Consider the following 22,321-nt stretch of genomic DNA (forward strand, 5'->3'; position numbering starts at 1 on the left):
AAAGGTAACACAGCATTAATGTTGAAAGATCTGTAGTTGCTGCAGAAAAACAAAAGAGACTAACTTTCAAAAGTTCAAAGTCAATCATATCCACCACACAAGATCAATTGATGTCTACGTGCATAATTTCGGAAATGGGCAAATTAAATCGGATCTTTGATACTACTGCTTCCACTACCAACTATTCGTTAAGCATAACATACTGCCTCCGAAACATAAGGCGTTACTCTGAATTAGGGGGTCAGATTTATAGGCCATCCTAAGTGCAGCAAGATTGTTGCTCACATTAGATTTAAATTTTTGGATGTTGATTGTAAACAAAAGGGAATATCACTAAAAGCAATAATACTATTTAACCTGTAGTTGGAAAGATAAAGAGAGATAGTGAGCAGAGAGAGGATGATTTTGGATTGTGTCATTATATTTTATATCAAACTGGCTTTGAAAATTCACTTTTTCCTGATTCAAGAAATTTAATCAGAGCTCAATCGATGACCCAATGGGTCAAATTTTTCTAGTATGTATATGTATGTGTGTGCGCGTCCATAAAGGTTAAATTCTTGCTTTTCATGATATCTTTAAAAAAAAAACAAAAAAAACTGGACCTCATTTATGATAGAGAAAGAAATAATCTTTCAAAATAGCTTTACAGGAAGAACTCTTGACTGAAAAAAACAAAAGCTGTTTATTGTATTTGTGATAAACAACTGCTGGGGTTTCAGACACAAGAGAATATGGTAAAATGTTCTTTTTGCGCGCGCGTGCGCGCGTGTGAATGTAAGTAATGAAAGAGAGTCAAGGGAATACGAAAAAAAAAAAAAAAGGTGAGAGGCTAAGTAGAATTGACATCAAAGAAACAATTGTTTCCTGTGTGTTTCAGAACCGGAAGTAATAATAAAAAAAAAGTTAACGCAAATGGAAAGATTTGCAAATACAATAGTGAATTTAGAAAATAATTTTTTCCTGAAAAAAAAAAAAAAAAAAAAAAAAAAAAAAAAAAAAAAAAGAAAGAAAGAGAGAAAAAAAAAAGGGAAATATTAATAATGATAAACAGCTTCTAAGGAGTCACACAAAGACATGATGGTATGAGGTTCTTAAATGATGCCATTATACTCATGATTCTATGAATAACAGATATTGAACTCATGTTTTCCTTGAAATTGTTAATGCTAAATTTATTCAGAATTTTATTAAAAAAAAAAAAAAAAGAATAAAATAAACTGAGGAAGGTGCAACAAATTAAAATGTATTTTAGCCGAGTTGGATGGGTTTTTTTTTATAGTTATGCCCCTCCTCCTCCCCTTCTGTCTCATCACTCGCGATACTTAATATTAGGAATCTTGAAATATATCCCCTTCATCCACGATGACGGTGTTTTAAATAGATAACGACACACTGAGGACACAGAAGTGCCAAGTTCGAATCCAGTTCGTTCCATAGTACCACTTTCGCTTAGGGATGTTAGCAACGTTTCCTAATATTAATAAACGACCTCCCGGATAATAATGTGCCCGAGATGGGTATATTTTCTGATGATACAATGGTCTATAACATCTTCGAGAGAAGAAAAGATGTACATAAATCTAAGACAATGGCAGAATTATTAGAAAATGACCTCCAAACAGTAGTGGAATGAGGCCGCAAAAAGGGTAATATTTAATGCTAGTAAGACTAAGCTGCTTTCTTTTAACAATTACAAGACGCCTCTCCAACCACCCATATCCATGACAAATAGCACCCTACCTGAGAATGCTTCCTTCAAACTCCTCGGTCTAACACTTATAGGCAATATGAACTGGAACAAATATACTTGAGGACATTGCGAAAACTGCTGCAAAGAAGGTGGATACATGCTTTTTGCATTGTAGGATATTCAATATGTCTGCAGAAGAGGAATAGTGCTATAAGCTAGAAAACAACTCAAAACGTTCTGGTTACATCTGACACCAAAAGCCAGCGTATCCCTTAATGTTGTCAGCCCTTATCAAGTTATGATATGAAAAAAAAAGATGCTGTTTCGGCATTTATTACGTTCCTTCGTAAAAACAGACAAAAACATGGGGTTGGGTTTTCCAGAAAGTTCTTAGCCATTTTGACAATAGTGTTTTTAAAAGCTTTATCTAACAGCTGTGATGTTGTCACGACTGATTTGTTGGCATCACTTACAGTGTAGCAACATATCAGTTACATCTTACACCACATAAATCAGTGCACCTCTTACTTTTTGTCAGCCTTTATCAAGTTATAAAAATGGATAACCGAAGGTTGCATTTCTCACACGTATTCATTTTCTTCTTTAAAAAGGTCTAGAATGTTGCAGAAACATGTATAGGCCATCTGGTGAAGTGTTACAATAGCGTTTGCGTGGCGAAAGCAACAGCTTTGAGATGCTTAAAAATTTAAGCCACCCTGGAAGACAACTTTTCAAAGGTAAATTATTAAAGCCAACGCAAAATTTGCAAATTGAGGCAAGAAATGCTGAAAATTCCAAAAAGATCTGTTAAATATTTGAAAGAATTGCTTAAATGAGATGACGTCAGAAGATAAAAAAGTGCATAAAGTTGGTCTAGAATGGGAAGGAACTTAACATTGAATATCGTTGCCACATCTGGGCTGGTACATGTACCACTAGTCTCTCAAGAGTCTCAAATCTAATAGGTCTCATACTGTCGGCCGAGCTTCAACCTTTGTCCCATCACTGCAATGTCAAATCTCTGTGTCTGTATTACAAGTACTTCAATGGAATGTGCTTTTATGAATCCATAGAAGTTGTGCCCCCTCGATGTACATACCCCCCGACTAGTCTGGCAAGCAATAAAATTCCACCCCTTCATTGTTGAGGTTCTTACATGTTGGAAAGCTTTCTACTTTAATACTTTCTTTCCTTGAACTGCTAGACTTTGGAATTCCCTCCCTGTTTCCTTATTTCCTGACTGTACTAATCTGCAAAAGTTTAAATGTACTGTGAACAAACATCTTGCTGCTCAACTCCCCACAATCCCCTTTTAAACACGATCCCAAATAGTTTCAAGTGGCAATAGGACTTGTTTATGATGAAAAAGAGTAAAATGAAAAAAAAAAAAAAATAAAATAAATAAATAAAAATAACTAAGATGACTTCCCAATAAGTGACAAACAAATCAATGGGCTTCGGGACCTTATTTCTGCAATCTCCAAACCTTCTTCTACTCGCTGCCAGCACAGACATAAGCAAAAGCAACAGGTAGGTGAAGGTGACTAACTGGTTAATGACACAGATTGACAATCTAGGTGTGCCAAGTTCGAATCCAGTTCGTTCCACAGAAACACTTTCAATTAGGAATTTTGACACCCTTCACATAGTCCCTCTCATAATGAACAGTTCATTGATGTCAATTGGACGGATACGAATGGATGCTATTTTGGATGATACAAATGCACATGCATGATCCATAGCAGCGGGGGAGATAGCTAAGTGGTTAATGATACTGACTGACAACCTGGATATGCCAAGTTTTAATCTAGTTCGTTCCACAAAAAAAAAAATAAAAAATAAAAAACACTTTCACTTAGGGATGTTGGAAACCTTCACATGCTACCTCCTATAAGTATCCGATGTCTTTCTGGAAAGAATTCTAACTAGAAAGACTTTGGGAAAATGAATGATGCTCAACAACAAGAACAGCAAAAGTAACAAAATATCTGCCTCCGATTTTGTGTTTATTGGGCCATTTAGTTCAGGAGAACTTCTGTGGGTGAACGTTTAAAGACACCAGGTATGGTTTCATCTTATGCAGAATTGCGATTACAGACTATCTGTGGATTTTTCCATTCAATTTAATTAATTTGGAAAGAAACAAGTCGAGCATGCAAGGCCTCCTCCATGAGCAAAAACTTTACTTACACAATTACACAATGACTAATGTTTGTGCAAAATTAAAAAAAAAAAAAAAAAGAAGAAAATCCAAAGCATGGTTATTGAGAAAAGTAGGGGCAATTTTACCCTTATAATGCTCCCTAGAAGGCAACCAGAGTTATCCCGGGAAATCCATTTCAGGCAAAAATTTACTTTCACTATGCAAAATTTCAAAAAAGTCCAAGGCGTGATTATTGAGAAAAGCGTGAACAAACGAAAAGACGAATGGGAGTGAATTACTAGGGCCAATCCTTTGTCAGGGGACTAATAAAACAAGCATGCTTCAATGGTTATGTAGAAGAAGAGTGGTAGAAATTTATACAGCAGAGGACACATAGTCGGCACCTGTTTAAATTCACCTTGAATTACTGCATTATTGGCAATTTTTTTTTATTTCACTTGGAAATCTATTTTAAAGTGCAGAGATACGGATTAAGAAAGCGCCTCTCCTATTTGATCCAAATTAGCAGTGAAATAGTTTCTTGTGATGTCTGTCTAGACATTTTGCTGGTGCAAGAGTAAAGAATATCATTGATATGTTCCACAAAAGGTGTTGGAATTTAATAATATTGAATATAGATTTTAATACTGTATAAGTTGTCGCCCTTTTCACCGCTTAAGATCCATGTTTATTTTTCGGTGACACAAGCTTTGTAGAGTAACAGAGTTACTTCCCTTTGTTTATATATTAATGAATAATTACATGTATTTTCTCTCTTTGTGACATCATGTAAATAAAGACAGATGGTCTGTCTCCGTGTCTACGTTAAAACTAAAACATGGCTACATGTTAATTAATTTCTCTTTTGTCAACGGTGGTATGATTTCCAGTGTGAATCATATTTCAAACAGGCAAGGTATGTTTTTATTTGATTCCTAATTTAATAATTAACTAATTATCAATCATCATAATAAAATAAATAGAAAATTAAAATGCAATAAAACAACTGATAAAAGTAATAGCACAGCTTCGACATCAGACAGGCAAATACTAAATTCCATTTTTAATGGCTCTATGACCGTCCTATAATGCTTTATTTATGAAAAACAGATTTTTGTTTTTAGTTATAGAAAAAAGCTAAGTGACCGATTATAGTCGAGGATGACCCAAAGGCTCTCTTTTCATTAACTACTACACAGAGATGTAGGGGAGAGCACCACTTCATTCTAGGATTACTCAATTTGGCAATGATCGTTTTCTTATAATGCTGTGTGTTTAGCAAAAGGGCATCAAGTACCATTTTTTTCATCTTGGCTATGCCTCAAGCTAGGATTGAACTCCCGGCTCATTAGTGAATACTCTATTATGCCAAATACACAGGTAAAAGAAGACTCTAATAATCTATTGTATCCACAATGGTTGATGTTTTTATATCTTTTACAAGGGAGTCACCACTTATCAAGGCCTGAAGACCACTCGAGGATAACAGTTAACGAGTGCAAGGTGGTCAGGGAGACAGCAGTGTCATGTCGGTAGTGGTGGAAATTGGGTAGAATTTGTGTATTTAAGAGGACAGCTCAATAAGAATTTGTTTACATTAGACTTTAAAACGACCATGTTATAGACAGCTGGAAAGTAGCCCTGCGGTACAAAGTTTCACAGGTGGGCAGTTCTGGGAAAGAAACTTTGTTCATGTGTGCTGCGATGTAGGAAGTTTGAAACCAAAAATACTGTTTATAAATTACTTAATAAAAATTATTGCGATGCAAATAAATTTAGTTTCTTTTGCCGTCTTCAAAAACTCTGAAAATATTTTGAACGAGCCAATATTTTCGTGAAGTATTGTGTAAAGTCTTTGACTATTAAATAAGCATTTGTCCAAAAGCCGAAAACACCCACCAGGAGGAATCAGTTCAAGAACAGAAAGAATATTTAATATATCAGCAAAGAAAAGCCAAGAACAAACCGACTTTAGAATAATGACAGACACCGTAACCACCGCATGACTGTTATTCTTCCCTCCTCTCAAATGTTAAAGATAGGACGGTTGGGCGTAGGGCTCCCCACCCAAAACAAATATAAGCAGAAGAAGAAGAAGAAACAATATCCCATTGTTTTTCCATGCTTTGTTTGTTCTCATACAAACGTTCTGAGAGGAGAGTGGAATGATAATCTACAAAACACTCCAAGATGGTTAACCACCAGGGATCTCAACCCACTCGTTTTGCAGTGAGGTTATTAGAGTCACGGGGCATTAAGGTTAGGGTAGGTAGGTAGGTAAATAGACCCCCACCGTAACCTACGTGAAAAAAGGATTTACCACACTTATAGTATAAAGTCAAATAGTTTTAAAGGTTACTGATACGGCATGAGCACAAACCCGGTTAAAATGCAGGAACACACGCATATGTACACATAGAATATTTAGTATATGGAATAACAGAGAAGCAACATTAAAAAATAAGTACACAAATGCATTACTAAAATAGAATATTGATCAATATACCATTAAATTTATTCTCATACTTTTCAGACGTGATAATCATCTGAATTCCATTATTTCAGCAGCCATTTAGATTTTTAGGTGTTTGACTACATTCCATTATTTACTTAATATGTACAGCATAATCACGTTGACACACCGGTTCTCTTCAGATCACTGAAGTTAAGCAACATTGAGCCTGGCTAGTACTAGATGGGTGACCATTTGGGAATTCTAGGCGCTGTATGTGTTCCATGCTTATCTCGGCATTGTTTCCAGATGTCCTGAACCTCCACTTGCCACTGGTATGCAACAACACCAACTCAGGAGAGGTCTGGTTGGAGATTGCCCAACTCTTACCACAAAAAGTCCACATGCAGGCATTTTCACAGTGAGTATCCATAGTTTGTCAAGACATGAAGCTACCATGGAAATATGTTGTTTTTTTTTCAATTATATTTCATCTTTTATTTATACCATCCCTTTAATTTATAAAGCTCAATGTATTAATTTTGCACTGTGAAACAGGTGTTGTCAAGAACTGTACATCTCAACATACTTAAAGGAATAAATTGTAAGATGGACAACATTTTGAAATTTGGAATATAGGCCTTTGTCATCGGTGACTATTTGGGACTTCCAGGTGCTGTATGTGCTCTCCGCTTATCTTGGCATTGTTTCCAGTTGTCCTGGACTCCTCTTTGCCACTAGACTCAAGCATAGCTGATTCAGGAGAGGTGTGGTTGGTGATTACACAACCCTTGCCACACAATTACATGTGCAGCTGCCCCTGTAGTGGGGTATCCTTTGTCTTTTGAAACTGAATGGAAGCATTGATATATATATATATATATATATATATATATATATATATATATATATATAAGTATGTATATAGCCCTTGTGTCTTTTTCCCGGGCTTTTTTTTTTACCTCTTTCGGCCACCACACATACTTAAGTCCAATTGAAAGTAAAAATATTGGGGTAAGAATGGAAGGGTCTGACTATGCGCATTGGTAGTTGGGTGGTGTACCTGTGTGAACAAATGATGCTCCTTGCCTGGAATCTTTTTTCCCCACTTTGATCTTCCCTTTCCAAGTCACCTAACACCAACACCTTTTAGGGGATATCCTGTAATAATTACATTCCGCTCAGGTATCATACCATTGTCTCTTCTTTAGTAAACAGACCACCCTTACCACTGATTCCTTCCAATCTGATCCTAACACCACACCATCGCTTCCTTTGCTTTGTAAGATCACCTGTGTTGGCCGGGGGGGGGCGGGGGTGAATTTTGGGAGAAGGTGTGTTTGTCCCAAATCTTCACATCTTTTTGTCCTACTCCAGCTTGTTTGATAAGCCTACTTTCCCTTTTCATCCTCACTATCAATATAACAATAGCGCCTCGCCCCTCTCTTTAGAAACCAATGATCCATGAAGTGAGAACATGCTAATAGATTCGTTTTGGGATTGTTCTACAAGAAAGCAATTCTACCTTCTTTTTCTGCTCAGTAAACTTTCTCTAGGAGATTCTTTTTACTTTGTAAAGTAGGAGAGGGCAAGCAGTTATAACCTTGTTCACTGCTCACACGTGTGTGATATATGCACAGAAATATACAACACAAATGCATACATACATATATATATATATATATATATATATATATATATATATATAAAAATACCCGTCCCAGGATGGGCAAAATTAATTTTAATTTAGAACTGAGTCCTGTATATAGATTATATGTATTTCTAAATAAGTCTGTCATGGTTAAATTTAAAATAAGATTTTCGTTGGTCTGTTACAATTAAGTTTGAAATATAATTTTTATACGCATTTTATAAATGTCTATTAGAGTGCCAGTCTTTCACGCTTAAGCTTCAAGCTTAAGTTGGTATTTTTAGATGCATTCATGTATTTCTATATTATTCTGTCAGCCTGATATGATTAAGTTTGAAGCATTATTTTTAGATCGACTCATAGATCTTTATAAGAATTCCAGTCTGTCGTGCTTAAACTTGAAATAGCATGCATGGTCGTTGGTCGTTCATGCTTAAGTAGAAAATAACATATTCGTTGGTATTTTTTTAATGTGTGCATTCATTTTTACTTAGGTCTATCTGTTTATCATGCTTTTTTACATAAAAATTGCTCCAGACAAGGGATGAAGCAACTTGATGGAAGGAGCTAACACAAACAAAAGATGATTATTGCAAAGACAAGAGATGCCTATTGACTTTAGTTTTGAAAAGATCAACATTATAGCAAAGAGGAAAACAGCAGGAAGAGTTGCACAAGCTTGGAAAGAAGCTGCTGAAATAGGAAGCTGTATTATAATGGGGTATTAAAACAGTGAACTGATAGCGACCATTAGTCAAACGAGTTGGATCAAAGGTTTGGCTTGGTTTGGTTGTTTTTATTTTACGGCATATCAACCCTTTCCAGATTATTTAATGGCGAATCCAGTGATTTTGAAGAACAATTTTTTAATAGAGTATATTTGTTTTTTTCAAGTCCGTTACTATTTAGCCCATAGTTAGGACCCTAACAGGTACCACCAGTCCAGATCAGAGTGGACGTGGGAGCAATGGCAATTAAAGGGTGGCTCCACACTCCCCAAAGCCCGCAAGCTTAGTATAGTTTAAGGTCATATCCAGGACCAGAAAAAAAGAAGTAGGAATAGAATAGGCAATTTTGATGAATACATGCTATAATAGGATGATGATGATATTTATAAAACAAAATACCGAGACTAGCAACATCATATCTGAAAAAAAATGTGTGGGACCAATCAATACGTTCTGCACCCTATCAAGAAGCCTCAAATAGGACAGGATTATATAAGGGTTCTTGATAAAATGCAGAAATATGCAATTTGATTGCCCCCCCCCAGCCTTTCTTCTCTGTAACCTCTCTCTCTCAGACGTGATGTTACTAGTCTCAGTTTTTATTATAAACTAGTGGGGGTGCCCATCATTGCCCGGGTGTTTGTAGGTGTGTGTTGAGCACCAAAAAAAAAAACAAAAAACAAAGTGGTAGTAGGCAGGCAGGCTTGAACCCATGACGTGCAGGTGGAAAAGAAAGGGAAAGAAAACCTGACATCTTAGCGCTACGCCATGACATGAGGGGTGTAAAGCATTGAAATTTAACGATGTCAACCATAACGCCATAGCGGATAAGACTCACACACTTAATTCTGGCTGTAAGCCAGTTAAGCTTTCAGATTTCTGTCGTATTTGTTTCCCCACGATGTTGGGGAAAACCAGCTCTCCCCCAAAAAGGGTGCCTCTGGCAGTATCCAAATGAATAGCAATTGTCTTATATGAAAGGCTTCCCGCACACTGATCAAAGCTTTTCTGGATGTCTCTGCCGGGAAGGCAAGGCAGTCGACTTCGCTTCGATCAGTTTCCCTTTTAAATGAAAACGACAAACACTGGGACAGCAGGAATTTTTTAAAATTCAATCAAAATAAAGATAGACACGACGTTCACGATCTGAGATATTATAATCTAAGAAGTATAAGGAAACTTCTTGTCGCTGTTTTTGCTTCAAACAGTTTCGCTTTATTTATATGAGGAAGACAAAGAAACACTCAAGACGAGGGAATTTTTTAAAACTTGATCAAAATAAAGATAGAGACGATATCTGTCTGCAAATCGGAGATATTACAATCTAGGGAGCATAAGGAAATTTCTCCATAAATGTAACCGAGATGAAAAGGCCGACGAAAAAACCTTCCATGGACATACACAAATGCTTGTGGCTGTTTTGCCTTTTATATATATAGATGAGTTCTTCATAATTGTTTGATCTATTCACTGCTCCATCTGTTTCAGTTCATTTGACTTGTTGATCACGTGGTCTCCAAGCAATTCACTGTTTAAATGCCACATTGTAAAACAGCTTCCTATTCCAACAGCTTATGAAACCCTCTTCCTGCTGACTATTTCTATCCTACATATAGCCTTTGTCTTTTCAAGACTAAAGACATTGAGCATTTCTAGTCTTTATGAAAATCATCTTTCGTTTTTGCTAGCTCCTTACATCTAGTAATTTTATGCCTTGTCTAGAGCGATTTCCATGAAAAAAAAAAAAATTGGGTCGGTCCATCTGTCACACTTGAGTTTGAAAAAAGTATGCTTCATCACAAAATGTGCAGATTGAATCGACGCATCTTAAGAACGGACCCCTTTTTTATTATTATTATTAATTCATTTATCTTGATATTTTATCTGTCTAAGAATGTTGAGAATAATGTATCCATTTGGCTTAACTTGCTTTCTTTGTAGATGACCTTCAGAATTACATGGACCATATCATTGCACAATGTGACTGGGTGGTTTTTACCAAAGAGGTAGCACACAAGAGGGGCACCGGTAAGGTAGAATGAAAAAAAAAAAAAAAAAGAAAGGAAAAATTGGGAGAAAAAAAAGAAAACAAAAAGGGGGAAAAAAATATATATATATAATAGATGAAAGAATGTCATAAAAATGAAGACAACATCTTCAAAGATTTTTTGTATGAAAGAATGCTTAGAGTTTAAAAAAAAAAAAAAAAAGTCCCAGGTGTTTGGAATGTCCCAGATTGGCCGATGACACTTAAATGAGATAAATAAAAGAAAAGAATGGGTTCTTTAACAGGTGGGGTATTCTTATTGGTCAATAGGGAGGCGGTTCAGGTGGGGCAATCAAGTAGAAAAGAAAATAGAGGAAAAATGGGATTACTTTGAAGAATAAATGGTGCCGATGATTTCAAAGGGAACTTATGAGACCTGACGAATATAGTATCTACTAGTGCTATTGATTCCACTGCACGGTCAAGAGGCAGGGATAAGGATGGCTCGTCTTTGGTCAAGAAATGTGGAAGAGAAAAAAAAAACTAGAAGAAATAGGATGCCACTTTTTTCTTTTTAAATATCGTTACGTGAATATTTAAATGTTTTTTTTAGAAAACCAACATGATATATATATATATATATACATATTATATATATATATATATATATATATATATATATATATATATATATATATATATATATAAGATAGTAATCTTTCAGCTCAGACAAGCCCCTTTCAAGCAAATTCTTTTGTTCATCATTTTTTTTCTTGGAGATGTAAAAATCTCTCTTAGTGGTAGTCAGTCGAGATGTTAACTCTCACGTGACAAAGTTGTAAGAAATAGGATCGAACTTAAAAAAAAAAAAAATATATCATTAAATAAATATTTATATATTTTCTTTTGGAAAACCAAGACGATATATATTTTTTCTTTTAATAAATATTTAAAAGATATTAAGCAAACTTAATGATTAACAAAAAGAAATCACTTGAATAGGGCTCGTTTGAGCCGAAAGCAGTGAATAGATCAAACAATTATGAAGAACTCATCTATATATATATATAAAAGGCAAAACAGCTACAAGCATTTTTGTATGTCCATGAAAGTTTTTTTCGTCGGCCTTTTCGTCTCGGTTACATTTATGGAGAAATTTCCTTATGCTCTCCCTAGATTGTAATATCTCCAATTTGCAGACAGATATCGTCTCTATCTTTATTTTGATCAATATCTATTTTGAAAAAATATATATCGTTTTGTTTTTCTAAAAAAAATTTTTTTTTAAATGTTAAAAAAAGATCCTAATTACAATTTAATAAACATCTTGTAAGAAATGCATTACTCAGACACCTAAAACACGTGATAAAAATCCATATAATAAAAACGATAGAAAAACATGAAGCTTTCTTTATTCAGTTTAGCAAAGTTTAATATATAATAGATTATATAGAAAAATGCGAGCATAAAAAGTAATGCGGTTAAGATTAAGCTTAAAACTGGAAAAGAAAAAGACAAGATATTCTAGTAAAAAATATGATAAATTTATAACTTTAAAATATTGCAGCATTAAGTATTTTTTTTTAAATGCAATTTTACATTATATATAAATTTTTATCCATATCTTATGCAAAAAACAACCAATTATTATTATTATTATTATTATTATTATTATTATTATTATGTCAATACCGACTCTTTTTGTGCATATACTCCTCAGAAAAATTAGAAATTCTTTGCTTAGAAAGAATATGTATGTAAACTGTCATTAACAGTTAAATGACTTTTCTGATGCGAGTATGATTAATATTCCTTGAATGCATTAACCTGCAAAATTTATTGAATATTTTGCAAACTTCTTCCCTCTGATTACATTCTTCGAAATTCCATGGAATAAGATTTTTCTTGTTTATTTGTACTCCTTGTTGAATAATTAAAATTCTGTATATCTTCCTTACAGGTTTATAAGGTATTTTTGAAAATTGGATTAAATTTTCAATAACAAGATTTTTATTATATATATATATATATATATATATATATATATATATATATATTAGTAGGCTGCCCAGCATTGCCCAGTCATAAAATACAAACTCAGAAATCAATGAGTTTATTCCTGACTTGGCATAACAAAGGGTATTATAGGCTAGATATATACTGAATAAGTTTTTTTACAATAATATTATGAGATTGATTGAGATTGTCGGACTGACTTCCTCATCTTGGTTGTTATCGTCACAACGTTTCGGCCGTTTTGCCTTCCGGCCTTCATCAGGTGTTTTGTATCGAACTTGGGAACCGTTTGTTAGGAGTCTCGAACTCAACCCTTTATTATTATTACGGGGGTACCGTGTTCGGACTCCAGCTAGGCTCTGGGACATAGTTGCTGATTCTTTGTTTTGAATGTTACTTTTTTACTGCCTTCATTCAAAACAGAGAATCAGCAACTATGTCCAAGAGCCTAGCTGGAGTCCGAACACGGTACCTCCGTAATAATGATAAAGGGTTGAGTTCGAGACTCCTAACAAACGGTTCCCAAGTTCGATACAAAACACCTGATGAAGGCCGGAGAGCAAAACGGCCGAAACGTTGTGACGATACCAACCAAGATGAGGAAGTCAGTCCGACAATCTCAATCAATGAAAACACCTCATCTCAAAAATACAGACAATTACAATATTATGAGATATCTATAACCATCAAAAAAAATGTTTTACTTCAATTAAAAACATTCAAAAAATAAGAAAAATTATAATTTGATATTCACAGCAGGAATATACAGGAGTCCATATTCATTTTCATACAATGCCGGATGTGCATATACATCATTAAAAATAATTAATATGGCTTACCGTAAAACTTTAATGCAGTTTCATGGATCATCCAATTATCAGAAAAGCATTAATAAAATCCTAAATGTTCTCTATATAAAAACAAGTGAAGGATGCATGGTCCCCTGTGAGTGCACAGTGGACAAGGCATAAAAAAAAAAAAAAAGTTCAGCATTTAGCCCCAAAAGTCCCCAAAGGACATCAAATCCTGGTGAAAATGAACAAATGGCACAGTTTTAGGCCTTAACATATTTAAATTTGAGTTCTGCACCATACAAAACTGCTAAATAGACATACACAGAAAATTTTGGACAAATATGGTAAAGTAGTCCCCAAAATGGAGTGTTTTTATTAACCCTAAAAGAGCCCCTGGGGCACACCCAAAAGTTATCGCGAAGTATAGACAAACAAAATTATATAGACATCAGCTAGTTACAACTTTTCAGAAAGTTTTATAAAAATCCAAGGCATCAATTTTTTTTTAATAAGCACAAAAGTGTCAATTTTAGTCATTTTAACCCGAAAGGCACCCCTAGGGGGACAACCGGAGTTTTCCCGGAAAATCCGTTCAGTTACTTTTTTTACTCATATCATGTTTAATGTCTGTGGAAAATTTCAAAAAATTCCAAAGCGTAGTTATTGAGAAAAGTGCGGACAGACGAACAAACAAGGGTGAATTTACAGATCCACCCTCCTTTTGTCGGGGAGGGGGAGGGGAGCAACAATTGAAAGAGATCAGGCAAACAGATTTAGATGTGATGTATTCAGTTTGAATTCCTGGTTATTGGAATTTATCAACAATCAAATTATTCTTACTCTTTATAGATAAACCAAGCTGTTTGTTTAGGAATACAAAATAATTTGTTGAAAAAATTTGAACTTTGAGTTGTACAACTTCATTCATTATTTGATATGTTCAAATTTAACTGACTTTTTGGCATTTCAATATAATCCATTCAGGTTCCAGATTCTAGCTTTTGAACCTTACAGAGTGCAACGATATTAATTGAATAATTATTTGATTTTTTTTTTTTTACTTTTACTCCATTTAATTCTATTGAAAATGTGTTTTTTTTTTAAATATATATTTTCAAATTTATGCTACTCGGTGATACATTTTTTACTAATGTTAATCTCCTGATGAGAAGAGTCTATCTTTGAAAAGCCATGCATTAAGAATTTTTCTTCATTATAATTCCTTATTTGTATTTTTGATGGATGATTAAATATTTTAATGTATTAAAATCTTTGGGCTATTGGAATCCAAAAAATATGTGCCTATTTTCCTATGCCAAAAACTGAAATGATAAATAAATAATTTTAAGCTACCAACAAAATTAAAATCTGCGGATCATATCTATAAGTGTATTTCTACATTTAGGAAATTATGTGTACATATTGCAAAAACAAAAAAAAACAGCAACTTTATATTCAGAAATTTAAAAGAATCAGAATCGGAAATTGCACTGGAATCTGGAATTTAGAACAGAATTGGTGACTGAATCAGAATCGATAAAAATATTGGAATCTTCCCATCACTAATATATACACATACAAATAAATAAATATACATTATCTTTATAATAATGTAGATGATTTGCAGTAAGGTTGCACAGAATACAGTTACAACAATGCCTATTCCTCCTGGATGAATATTTGCTAAACTGGAAGATTTTCTTATTAGGAGACAAATTTATTAAAACGAACTTGTTTATATTAGCTATTTAAAACATTTATCTGTTTATTTGAAGATTTTTACCAAACCTTAACTCAGATTCTTTCCTTTCTTTCCAAAATGGCGGTTAAATAATACTGACGTCTCATTTTCATCGCCGCACTCTCTCATAAACGCCATCCAGACGGTTTGAAAACAATCATGCAGGTGCACATGTCAGACGCTTGTCCTCCGCTACATTCAAAGCTTCGAAAGCACTTTGCATTAAAATGCCGACCCTTCATTGTGCAGTGTTTCAAGGGTCTTTTCATGTTGTCATGCACATTTTCGTCTGTATAAATTATGCCCGTAAAATGTTCTTGCCTATTCGGCTAATGATTTACCACTGCTTGCTAGTCTTGCCCGTGACAGTAGAATAATTTAAATGTGAATTTCAAGAGTTCTGTAGTCTGCAACGTTTTTTTTAACCTTGTTTTTGCAGACTTTTCCTGGAGTTTTTTAAAAAAAAATTTTTAATTCAATTTTCACCCCAAACAAGGCACAATGCCACTTTGAATTAGGGGGCTACTATCGAGGACATAAGTTGCAGGGATATTATGAAGGGAGTTTAGTAGCAAGATGTCTGTTTACATTACACTTGAACTTCTGCATGTCAGTACAGTTGGGAAAGCAGAATCCTAGAAGAGAGTTCCAAAAGTCTACCAGTTCTGGGAAAGAAATTATTGGAGTAGAAGGCGTCTTACACTTAGGGATCTCTACTGTGAAGGGGTGGGATTTAGCTGCTTGTCAGGTTTGTCATGGGTATTCACGTCGAGGGGGTACAAGTGCTTGGAGTTCGTTAGAGCATTCACCATTAAAGTACTTGTAGAACAGGCAGAGGGATGAAACATTTCGTTGATGGGACAGAGGCTGAAGACTAGATAATAGTTCAGGACTTATCAGGTTGGCGACTCTCTTTTGAACCCGGTCCAGGAGTGAGAGACTAGTAGCAGATGCACCCACCCAAATGTGACAACAATACTCCATACATGAGGGAATGGTGGCCTTATAGAGGTACAGGATACTTTCAGTCGTAAGTAGTATTTTAGTATGGTAGAGAGAGCCACCTTCTTTGCAGCAGCCTTAGCAATGATCTCAATGTATCTATTCCAGTTCATGTTCCCTGTAAAATAATAACTGAAGTGAAATAATGCAGATACACCATGACAAAAAACATGGCTGTGGCAGTCTTCTTTTAACAGAGATTTTCCCCTGACCCTATGACTTTCAGTGGTATACAGTGCACAATACTTTCTCAAACAAAGCTTAATCTATATAATGATAAAATTCTGTGGACCTTGGTAGCTTGCATCTTGTCTTAGACTATCGAGCAATTCCATATTTTAAAAAAGGGTGACAGGTGAATTTTATATATATATATATATATATATATATATATATATATATATATATATGTATGTATATATATATATATATATATATATATATATATATATTAGTTTTTTTTTTTAAAAAAGAAATCCAGCAGTGTGCTGAATTAAAAGGAAAATACGAAAAATAAAAACGTATTTATATTTTGTGTACAGAAAGTTGTTACATGAGACAAGTCATTGGTACCGTCGATTTCAAGCCTAATAATTAAGACCGTTTTAGATATCCATATCAAGCTCTCTTCAGCCAATACTCATGAATATTGGCTGAAGAGAGCTTGATATGGATATCTAAAACGGTCCTAATTATGGGGCTTGACACCAACGGTACCAATGACTTCTCTCATCTAACAACTTTCTGTACACAAAATACAATATATATACATACCTATATATATACATACACACACACACACATATATATATATACATACACACACGTGTGTGTGTGTGTGTGTGTGTGTGTGTGTGTGTGTGTGTGTGTGCGGCACTCTTGCGAGAATAGAGGCCAGCTATCCGGGCTCAATAAAAATGATCATGGCTACCTATACTTTTAAAAGAAAAAATGAAAAACAGATCAAGTTAAATTATATTTGTTTTAGTTGTTGAATATCTTGGAGATAAGTAGCCAGAACTATTTTTATTTACAACATTGTCTATATATATATATATACTAGCAAAAGTACCCGTCGTTGACTGGGTTCAAAAACAGCCTACAGAAAATGGACTATGACTTATGAAAGTATGATAGGTTATGAAAAGGAAGGGTTGTAAATTTGGGTTGAATTTGGGGGTATCAAAACCAAAGCAAAATATGATGAAAGTAAAAATAAAATAGATAAACCCCATAATTTATTATGCCATACCTGTTCACACTGAAACACTTATCACAATATTCTGTGGATCTATATTAAAAAACCTTATTAAACTTTGTGACATATTTCCATTCTATGGAGGGCAAGCACGAAGGAACACCCATAATGTTATTATACCATATTTCTTCAAACTGAAACATAATTATCAAAGTATACTTACGCAGATAGATATGAAAAGTCTTTATTAAAGTTTGTGCCTATTTCCATTCTATGGAGGCCAGGTGCGAACGCAAACCCCACAATTTTATCAGACCATCCCTATTTAAGTTAAAAAATACTTATCAAAGTATTATTATGTACATCTATATCAAAAACACTTGTAAACGTTTTTTTTCTTAATTTTTAAATTTTTTATTTCCATACTTTGTGGACCAGGCGCGTATGCAGACCCCACAATCTTAATGAACAACCATTCTGCCAGATCAAACATACACATTCCTGTGTCTCGATACATCTTCTATCATTATATGTAATCAGTTTTTTTAAAATAGTCAACCATATAGGAGCCTATTCGTGACCAGACACACACACACAGCTTTATATTATGGATGTGGCTCAGAGGCTAAGAAATGAGGGTGAAGAGTCGTATCTTTTGGTTTCGATTCTAGCTGATAGCACTCAAGTTATGGATATATTTTTTTTTTAGCTTTGATCTCACTACTACATATTAGATTTAATATAGCAATCGATTGAGAATTTTCTCTATAATAATAAATATGGAATCTGCATAAATTATCATATTTAAGCATATTTTATGACTGGGCAACGCCGGGTTTTTTGTACTTTACCATGGTTTCACATGCTTGCGAACAATCTATAATCACCAAGACAGGTTTGAATTCATTATTTGTTATTATTCTCCAGTTTAGTGAATTCGACCCCAATCTTTGTGATAGGATCATTTGAAGATTGTACACATAACATGAAACCATCTTTTGTTAGATAATATATAAATAAATAAAATTTTAGATGATCAGTTAATAAAATAAAAATAATACGAATAGAGAAACAGAAAAAATAAATAAATACCAAAAACGTACACAATATGTACAAATATAAAATATGTGCAACGAATATGAATTCAAATAAATAAGCATAAGTTTACAACCAAATAAGAACCAGTTCTCATTAGATCACCAAAGTTAAGCAATGTTGAGCCTGGTTAATACTAAAATGGGTAACCATTTATGAATGCCAGATGCTCTATCTGCTCTATGCTTATCGCAGCATTGTTTCTAATTGTCCTGGATTTCTCCTTGCCACTGGAATCAAGCAGTGCCTGTTCAGGAGGGTTGTGGTTGGTGCTTGTGTAACCCTTGATTCACAATTACATGTGCAACCATCCTTACAGGGGGGTATCCATTGTCTTTTGAGACTTGATGAAGGCCATGAAGCTTGATAGACGGTTCTTTGAGCTGGAAAAGAGCCTTAGTTGTTCTGCGTTTCTGAGAAATGCATGCTATCAGCAGCGTTCCAAATGATCTCTTTTTACAGGTATCCATTTTTTTTTTCTTTGACAAATTGCACTGAAAACATGAGCATCCAGCTAATTCGACCCTGTCCTGCTGTTGGATCAGGCTGGTTGAGATGAGAGAGTGAGGCTCTCTGCAAACAACTTTAAACAAAATCCTTGTGCATATCATCTATCATCCCCTGGATGATCAGATACTCTTGATCATTCCAACAGACTATCTCTCTCTCTATTATATATATACATATATATATATATATATATATAAGTGAACATGTCTGTGTACCTGTGTGTCTGTGTGTGTATATTTCCTTACACAATAACTGTCAATTTTAAGTCTACAGACTCGAAATTTGATATAGAGGGTACTGAGATTTGGAAAAATCTTTGTAATTCGTTTTCGGACAAAAATTTGGCTGTTAAGGGGTCAAAGTTCAACGATTTGACCTTTGAGAACTCTACCAAACTCCTCCAACAATTTTGGGTATAAACAATTGAAATTTTAGATATAGGTTCCTTGGACATGGATCTAACTTAATTTAAGCTCAAAACAATAAATGTTAAGGGGTCATAATTGGGGTCAAAGTTAAAAAAAATTGACCCCTCCTTTTTTGCTCAACATACACCTCCAAACCCCCGGACAACGCCGAGCTGAAATTCTAGTATATATATATATATATATATATATATATATATATATATATATATCTTTATCAAAAAAGATTTAAAAAAAAAAATTAATCTTAATTATGGTGCAAGGAAAAATGAAATATTGACAAAAGATTTCAACTGTGCACATAATGAATAAAACACATTACAAGAAATAAGAATTGAGGGAAAGATTATTAAAAACTGCTAGAAATGTCACGTTTAAAGCTGAAGACCTTGCAGCAGATATTCATCAATGCAATGTCAGTCAATTTACATACATGAACAAAGCTGAATTCAAGTTTCACATACGTTCTCAATTATCTAACAGATGATTTGAATTACGCACTAGATATCATCCTTGAGTGTCTTTGGCCTCTCTGTACAAAAGGTTTGTTAGGAAAACCTGACATGTGAGTACTTCCTCATACAACTAAATCCTGATCAATCATTATTTTTGGATATCTATCCCAAAATGGAGAACGTTAGAGTCATGCTATTTTCAAACAAACTTCAAGAAGTTAAAAATTAGTTTTGATCCTAGATTGATTCTCAATCAATACTAGTTCATAGTTAGGCAAAGAAAAATAAAGATTTCAACCAATGTAGTCAAAGTTGTCAGTCACATAATCAACATCGTTTTTATATCGTTCCCCCCCCCAAATATAGGGAGGTTTTGATTATGCCTTTCTGACAAGTGCAAATAAAATGAAAGAGAATCCCAGTCGTACTAGAAGGACATTTTACTTTTGTAAGTGCAATTGCAACTGAAACTTTGTTAAACATTATTAACGACGTTTACTGGAATTCTGTATTATTTTATAACAATTTGCTACTATTTATTTGAATTTATTTAACATTGTTGGAATTTAAAAAGGATTTATTATAACCAAGGTTTGAGTTAAAGGTTCTGAATTATGATGGAGTCATAAGAATGCTAGGAATCCAATTTGGATTTTGTAATCCAACTCTGATTATTGGAAGACATTAGATTAAAAATTTAGAACCAAAACTGGATATTTTGCAATTCTAAAGGTCAGTCTAGCTGTTCGATGAAAAAAAGCTATTAGAGTAGTAGGCATTCGTGCATTTAAGGACTTTTTGCAGTGAAAGGGTGGATTGTGTCATAAAACAGCCTTATTCGGGGTATTTACATCAAGGAGATACAAGTGCGATGGGTTCATTAGAGCAAATTTCATTAAATACTTGATTGAAGACTCTCTTTTGGACTCTATACAAGAGAAAGAATCCAGTAGTAGACACACCAACCCAGATACTTTGTCATCTATAATTGCAACTGTATTGGACTGAATTGTATTGCACTATTATATTTATTGTAAGCGTGTCTACATCTTAAGTCCAAAATTACCAATTACAAAATACTGAAAAATATAAAAGAAAATAAGATGCTGTAATTCATTGCCGATAACAGACACTAAAAACATGCACGTATGTGCAGTGTGACTATGAGAGAATATCATTTTAAAAGAAAGAAAATTTTATTCACTTACCTCAATGCCAATAAGCGTAGGTCGGATATACAAGGAATCGTTCTCAGAGTATGGCACCCATTCTTTGTCCAAACTGATCAGTTTTTTCATGCAGGTTATCAGTTCTTGCCCATCAAAAGTCTGCATAGAATAAAAAACCGAATTTAAAAAAAAAAATGTAAAGATGCGTTCCCAGACATAGAAAAAAAAGAGAATTAGCAAAAATTTCAATCGAAGTTTCAGCTTTCATTTATATTTACAACGGCATGAAGTGTACGTCTTATTTTAACTAATTAATTTCTACTTATCAAGTCTGATAAGCCTCTTTAAAATATGGAGCAATAGATAAAAAAAAAAAAAAAATAATAACCTGAAAGTGACAATCAAGATTTAAGGTTCAGTCTTTAGTACAGGTGCTATTAAAATATATATATATATATATATAAGTTGGCTGAATGAGAGTAATTTATCCTTGTGGATTAAATAAAAGGTGCTGTCTGAAATTCCAGACAAAATCCAGAGTTCAACAAGATGAACGTGAAGAAGGTTTTATCAGTGGAAACGTTGTGAGAATGACATCCAAGATGAAAACAATAGTCTGAAGAATTAAAGATTTCCTATAAATACTGTTACGGCATGTGTTCTTCAGAATTGTCCCATCTATTTCTTGCTTTATTTGTTCCAGCTCGTTTAACTTGTTGGTCTAGTGGTCTCCAATTTACTGTTTTGATACTTCATTGTAATACAGATTCTAATTAATAGCATCTTTCCAAAAAAACTGCAGGCTTGTGAAACTCTCATCCTGCTAATAATTCTGGCCTTCGGGCCAAGATCAAAGCGTAGTGTCTGTTCTTCAGAGGCTGCACTTCAGTTTCAGCCGGGCATGGCCCCGGCCCCCGACCAAGTGTAGTATCTGCTGGAACAGATACTACAATCAAAGACCATATGTGGGGGAAACTCCACATATAAGACCATTGCCCTTGTGGCAATCAGTTATTGGTCAATGTAGGGGAAACCCTTCATACCAATTGTCATTATCCAGCTCCCCTACTCCCCGGGGAGATGGCCCCCATTTCCCCACTCTCTCCACATTAAAAAACGGCCTTGTGCCTAATTTGCTCAGTGGGGAAGCAAATAAATACACAGAGGCTGCACTTCAATTTCTTGTTTTCTCCCAGTAGAGGAGCAATCTTTCATGACTGAGAAAATTTTTCATTTTTGTTCTTTTTCTCCACGCTAAAAAA

General features: G+C 34.3%; 1 protein-coding gene and 1 pseudogene across 2 annotated transcripts in view; one reads left to right on the top strand and one right to left on the bottom strand.

Annotated features, from left to right (window-relative positions):
• LOC145255794 (branched-chain-amino-acid aminotransferase, cytosolic-like) overlaps positions 1 to 22,321 on the bottom strand; it is a 1,034,811-nt gene that overhangs the window by 225,047 nt on the left and 787,443 nt on the right. For both annotated transcript variants that reach the window (XM_080114482.1, XM_080114489.1), the window contains exon 5: positions 21,099 to 21,218. In XM_080114482.1, coding sequence (XP_079970608.1) covers positions 21,099 to 21,218 — 120 coding nt within the window. The remainder of the gene's footprint in view (positions 1 to 21,098; positions 21,219 to 22,321) is intronic.
• LOC145263631 (5S ribosomal RNA) lies at positions 6,452 to 6,568 on the top strand (annotated as a pseudogene).

This window comes from Euprymna scolopes, chromosome 3, assembly GCF_053919585.1.
Source record: "Euprymna scolopes isolate OS-2025 chromosome 3, ASM5391958v1, whole genome shotgun sequence".
Lineage (NCBI taxonomy): Eukaryota > Metazoa > Mollusca > Cephalopoda > Sepiida > Sepiolidae > Euprymna > Euprymna scolopes.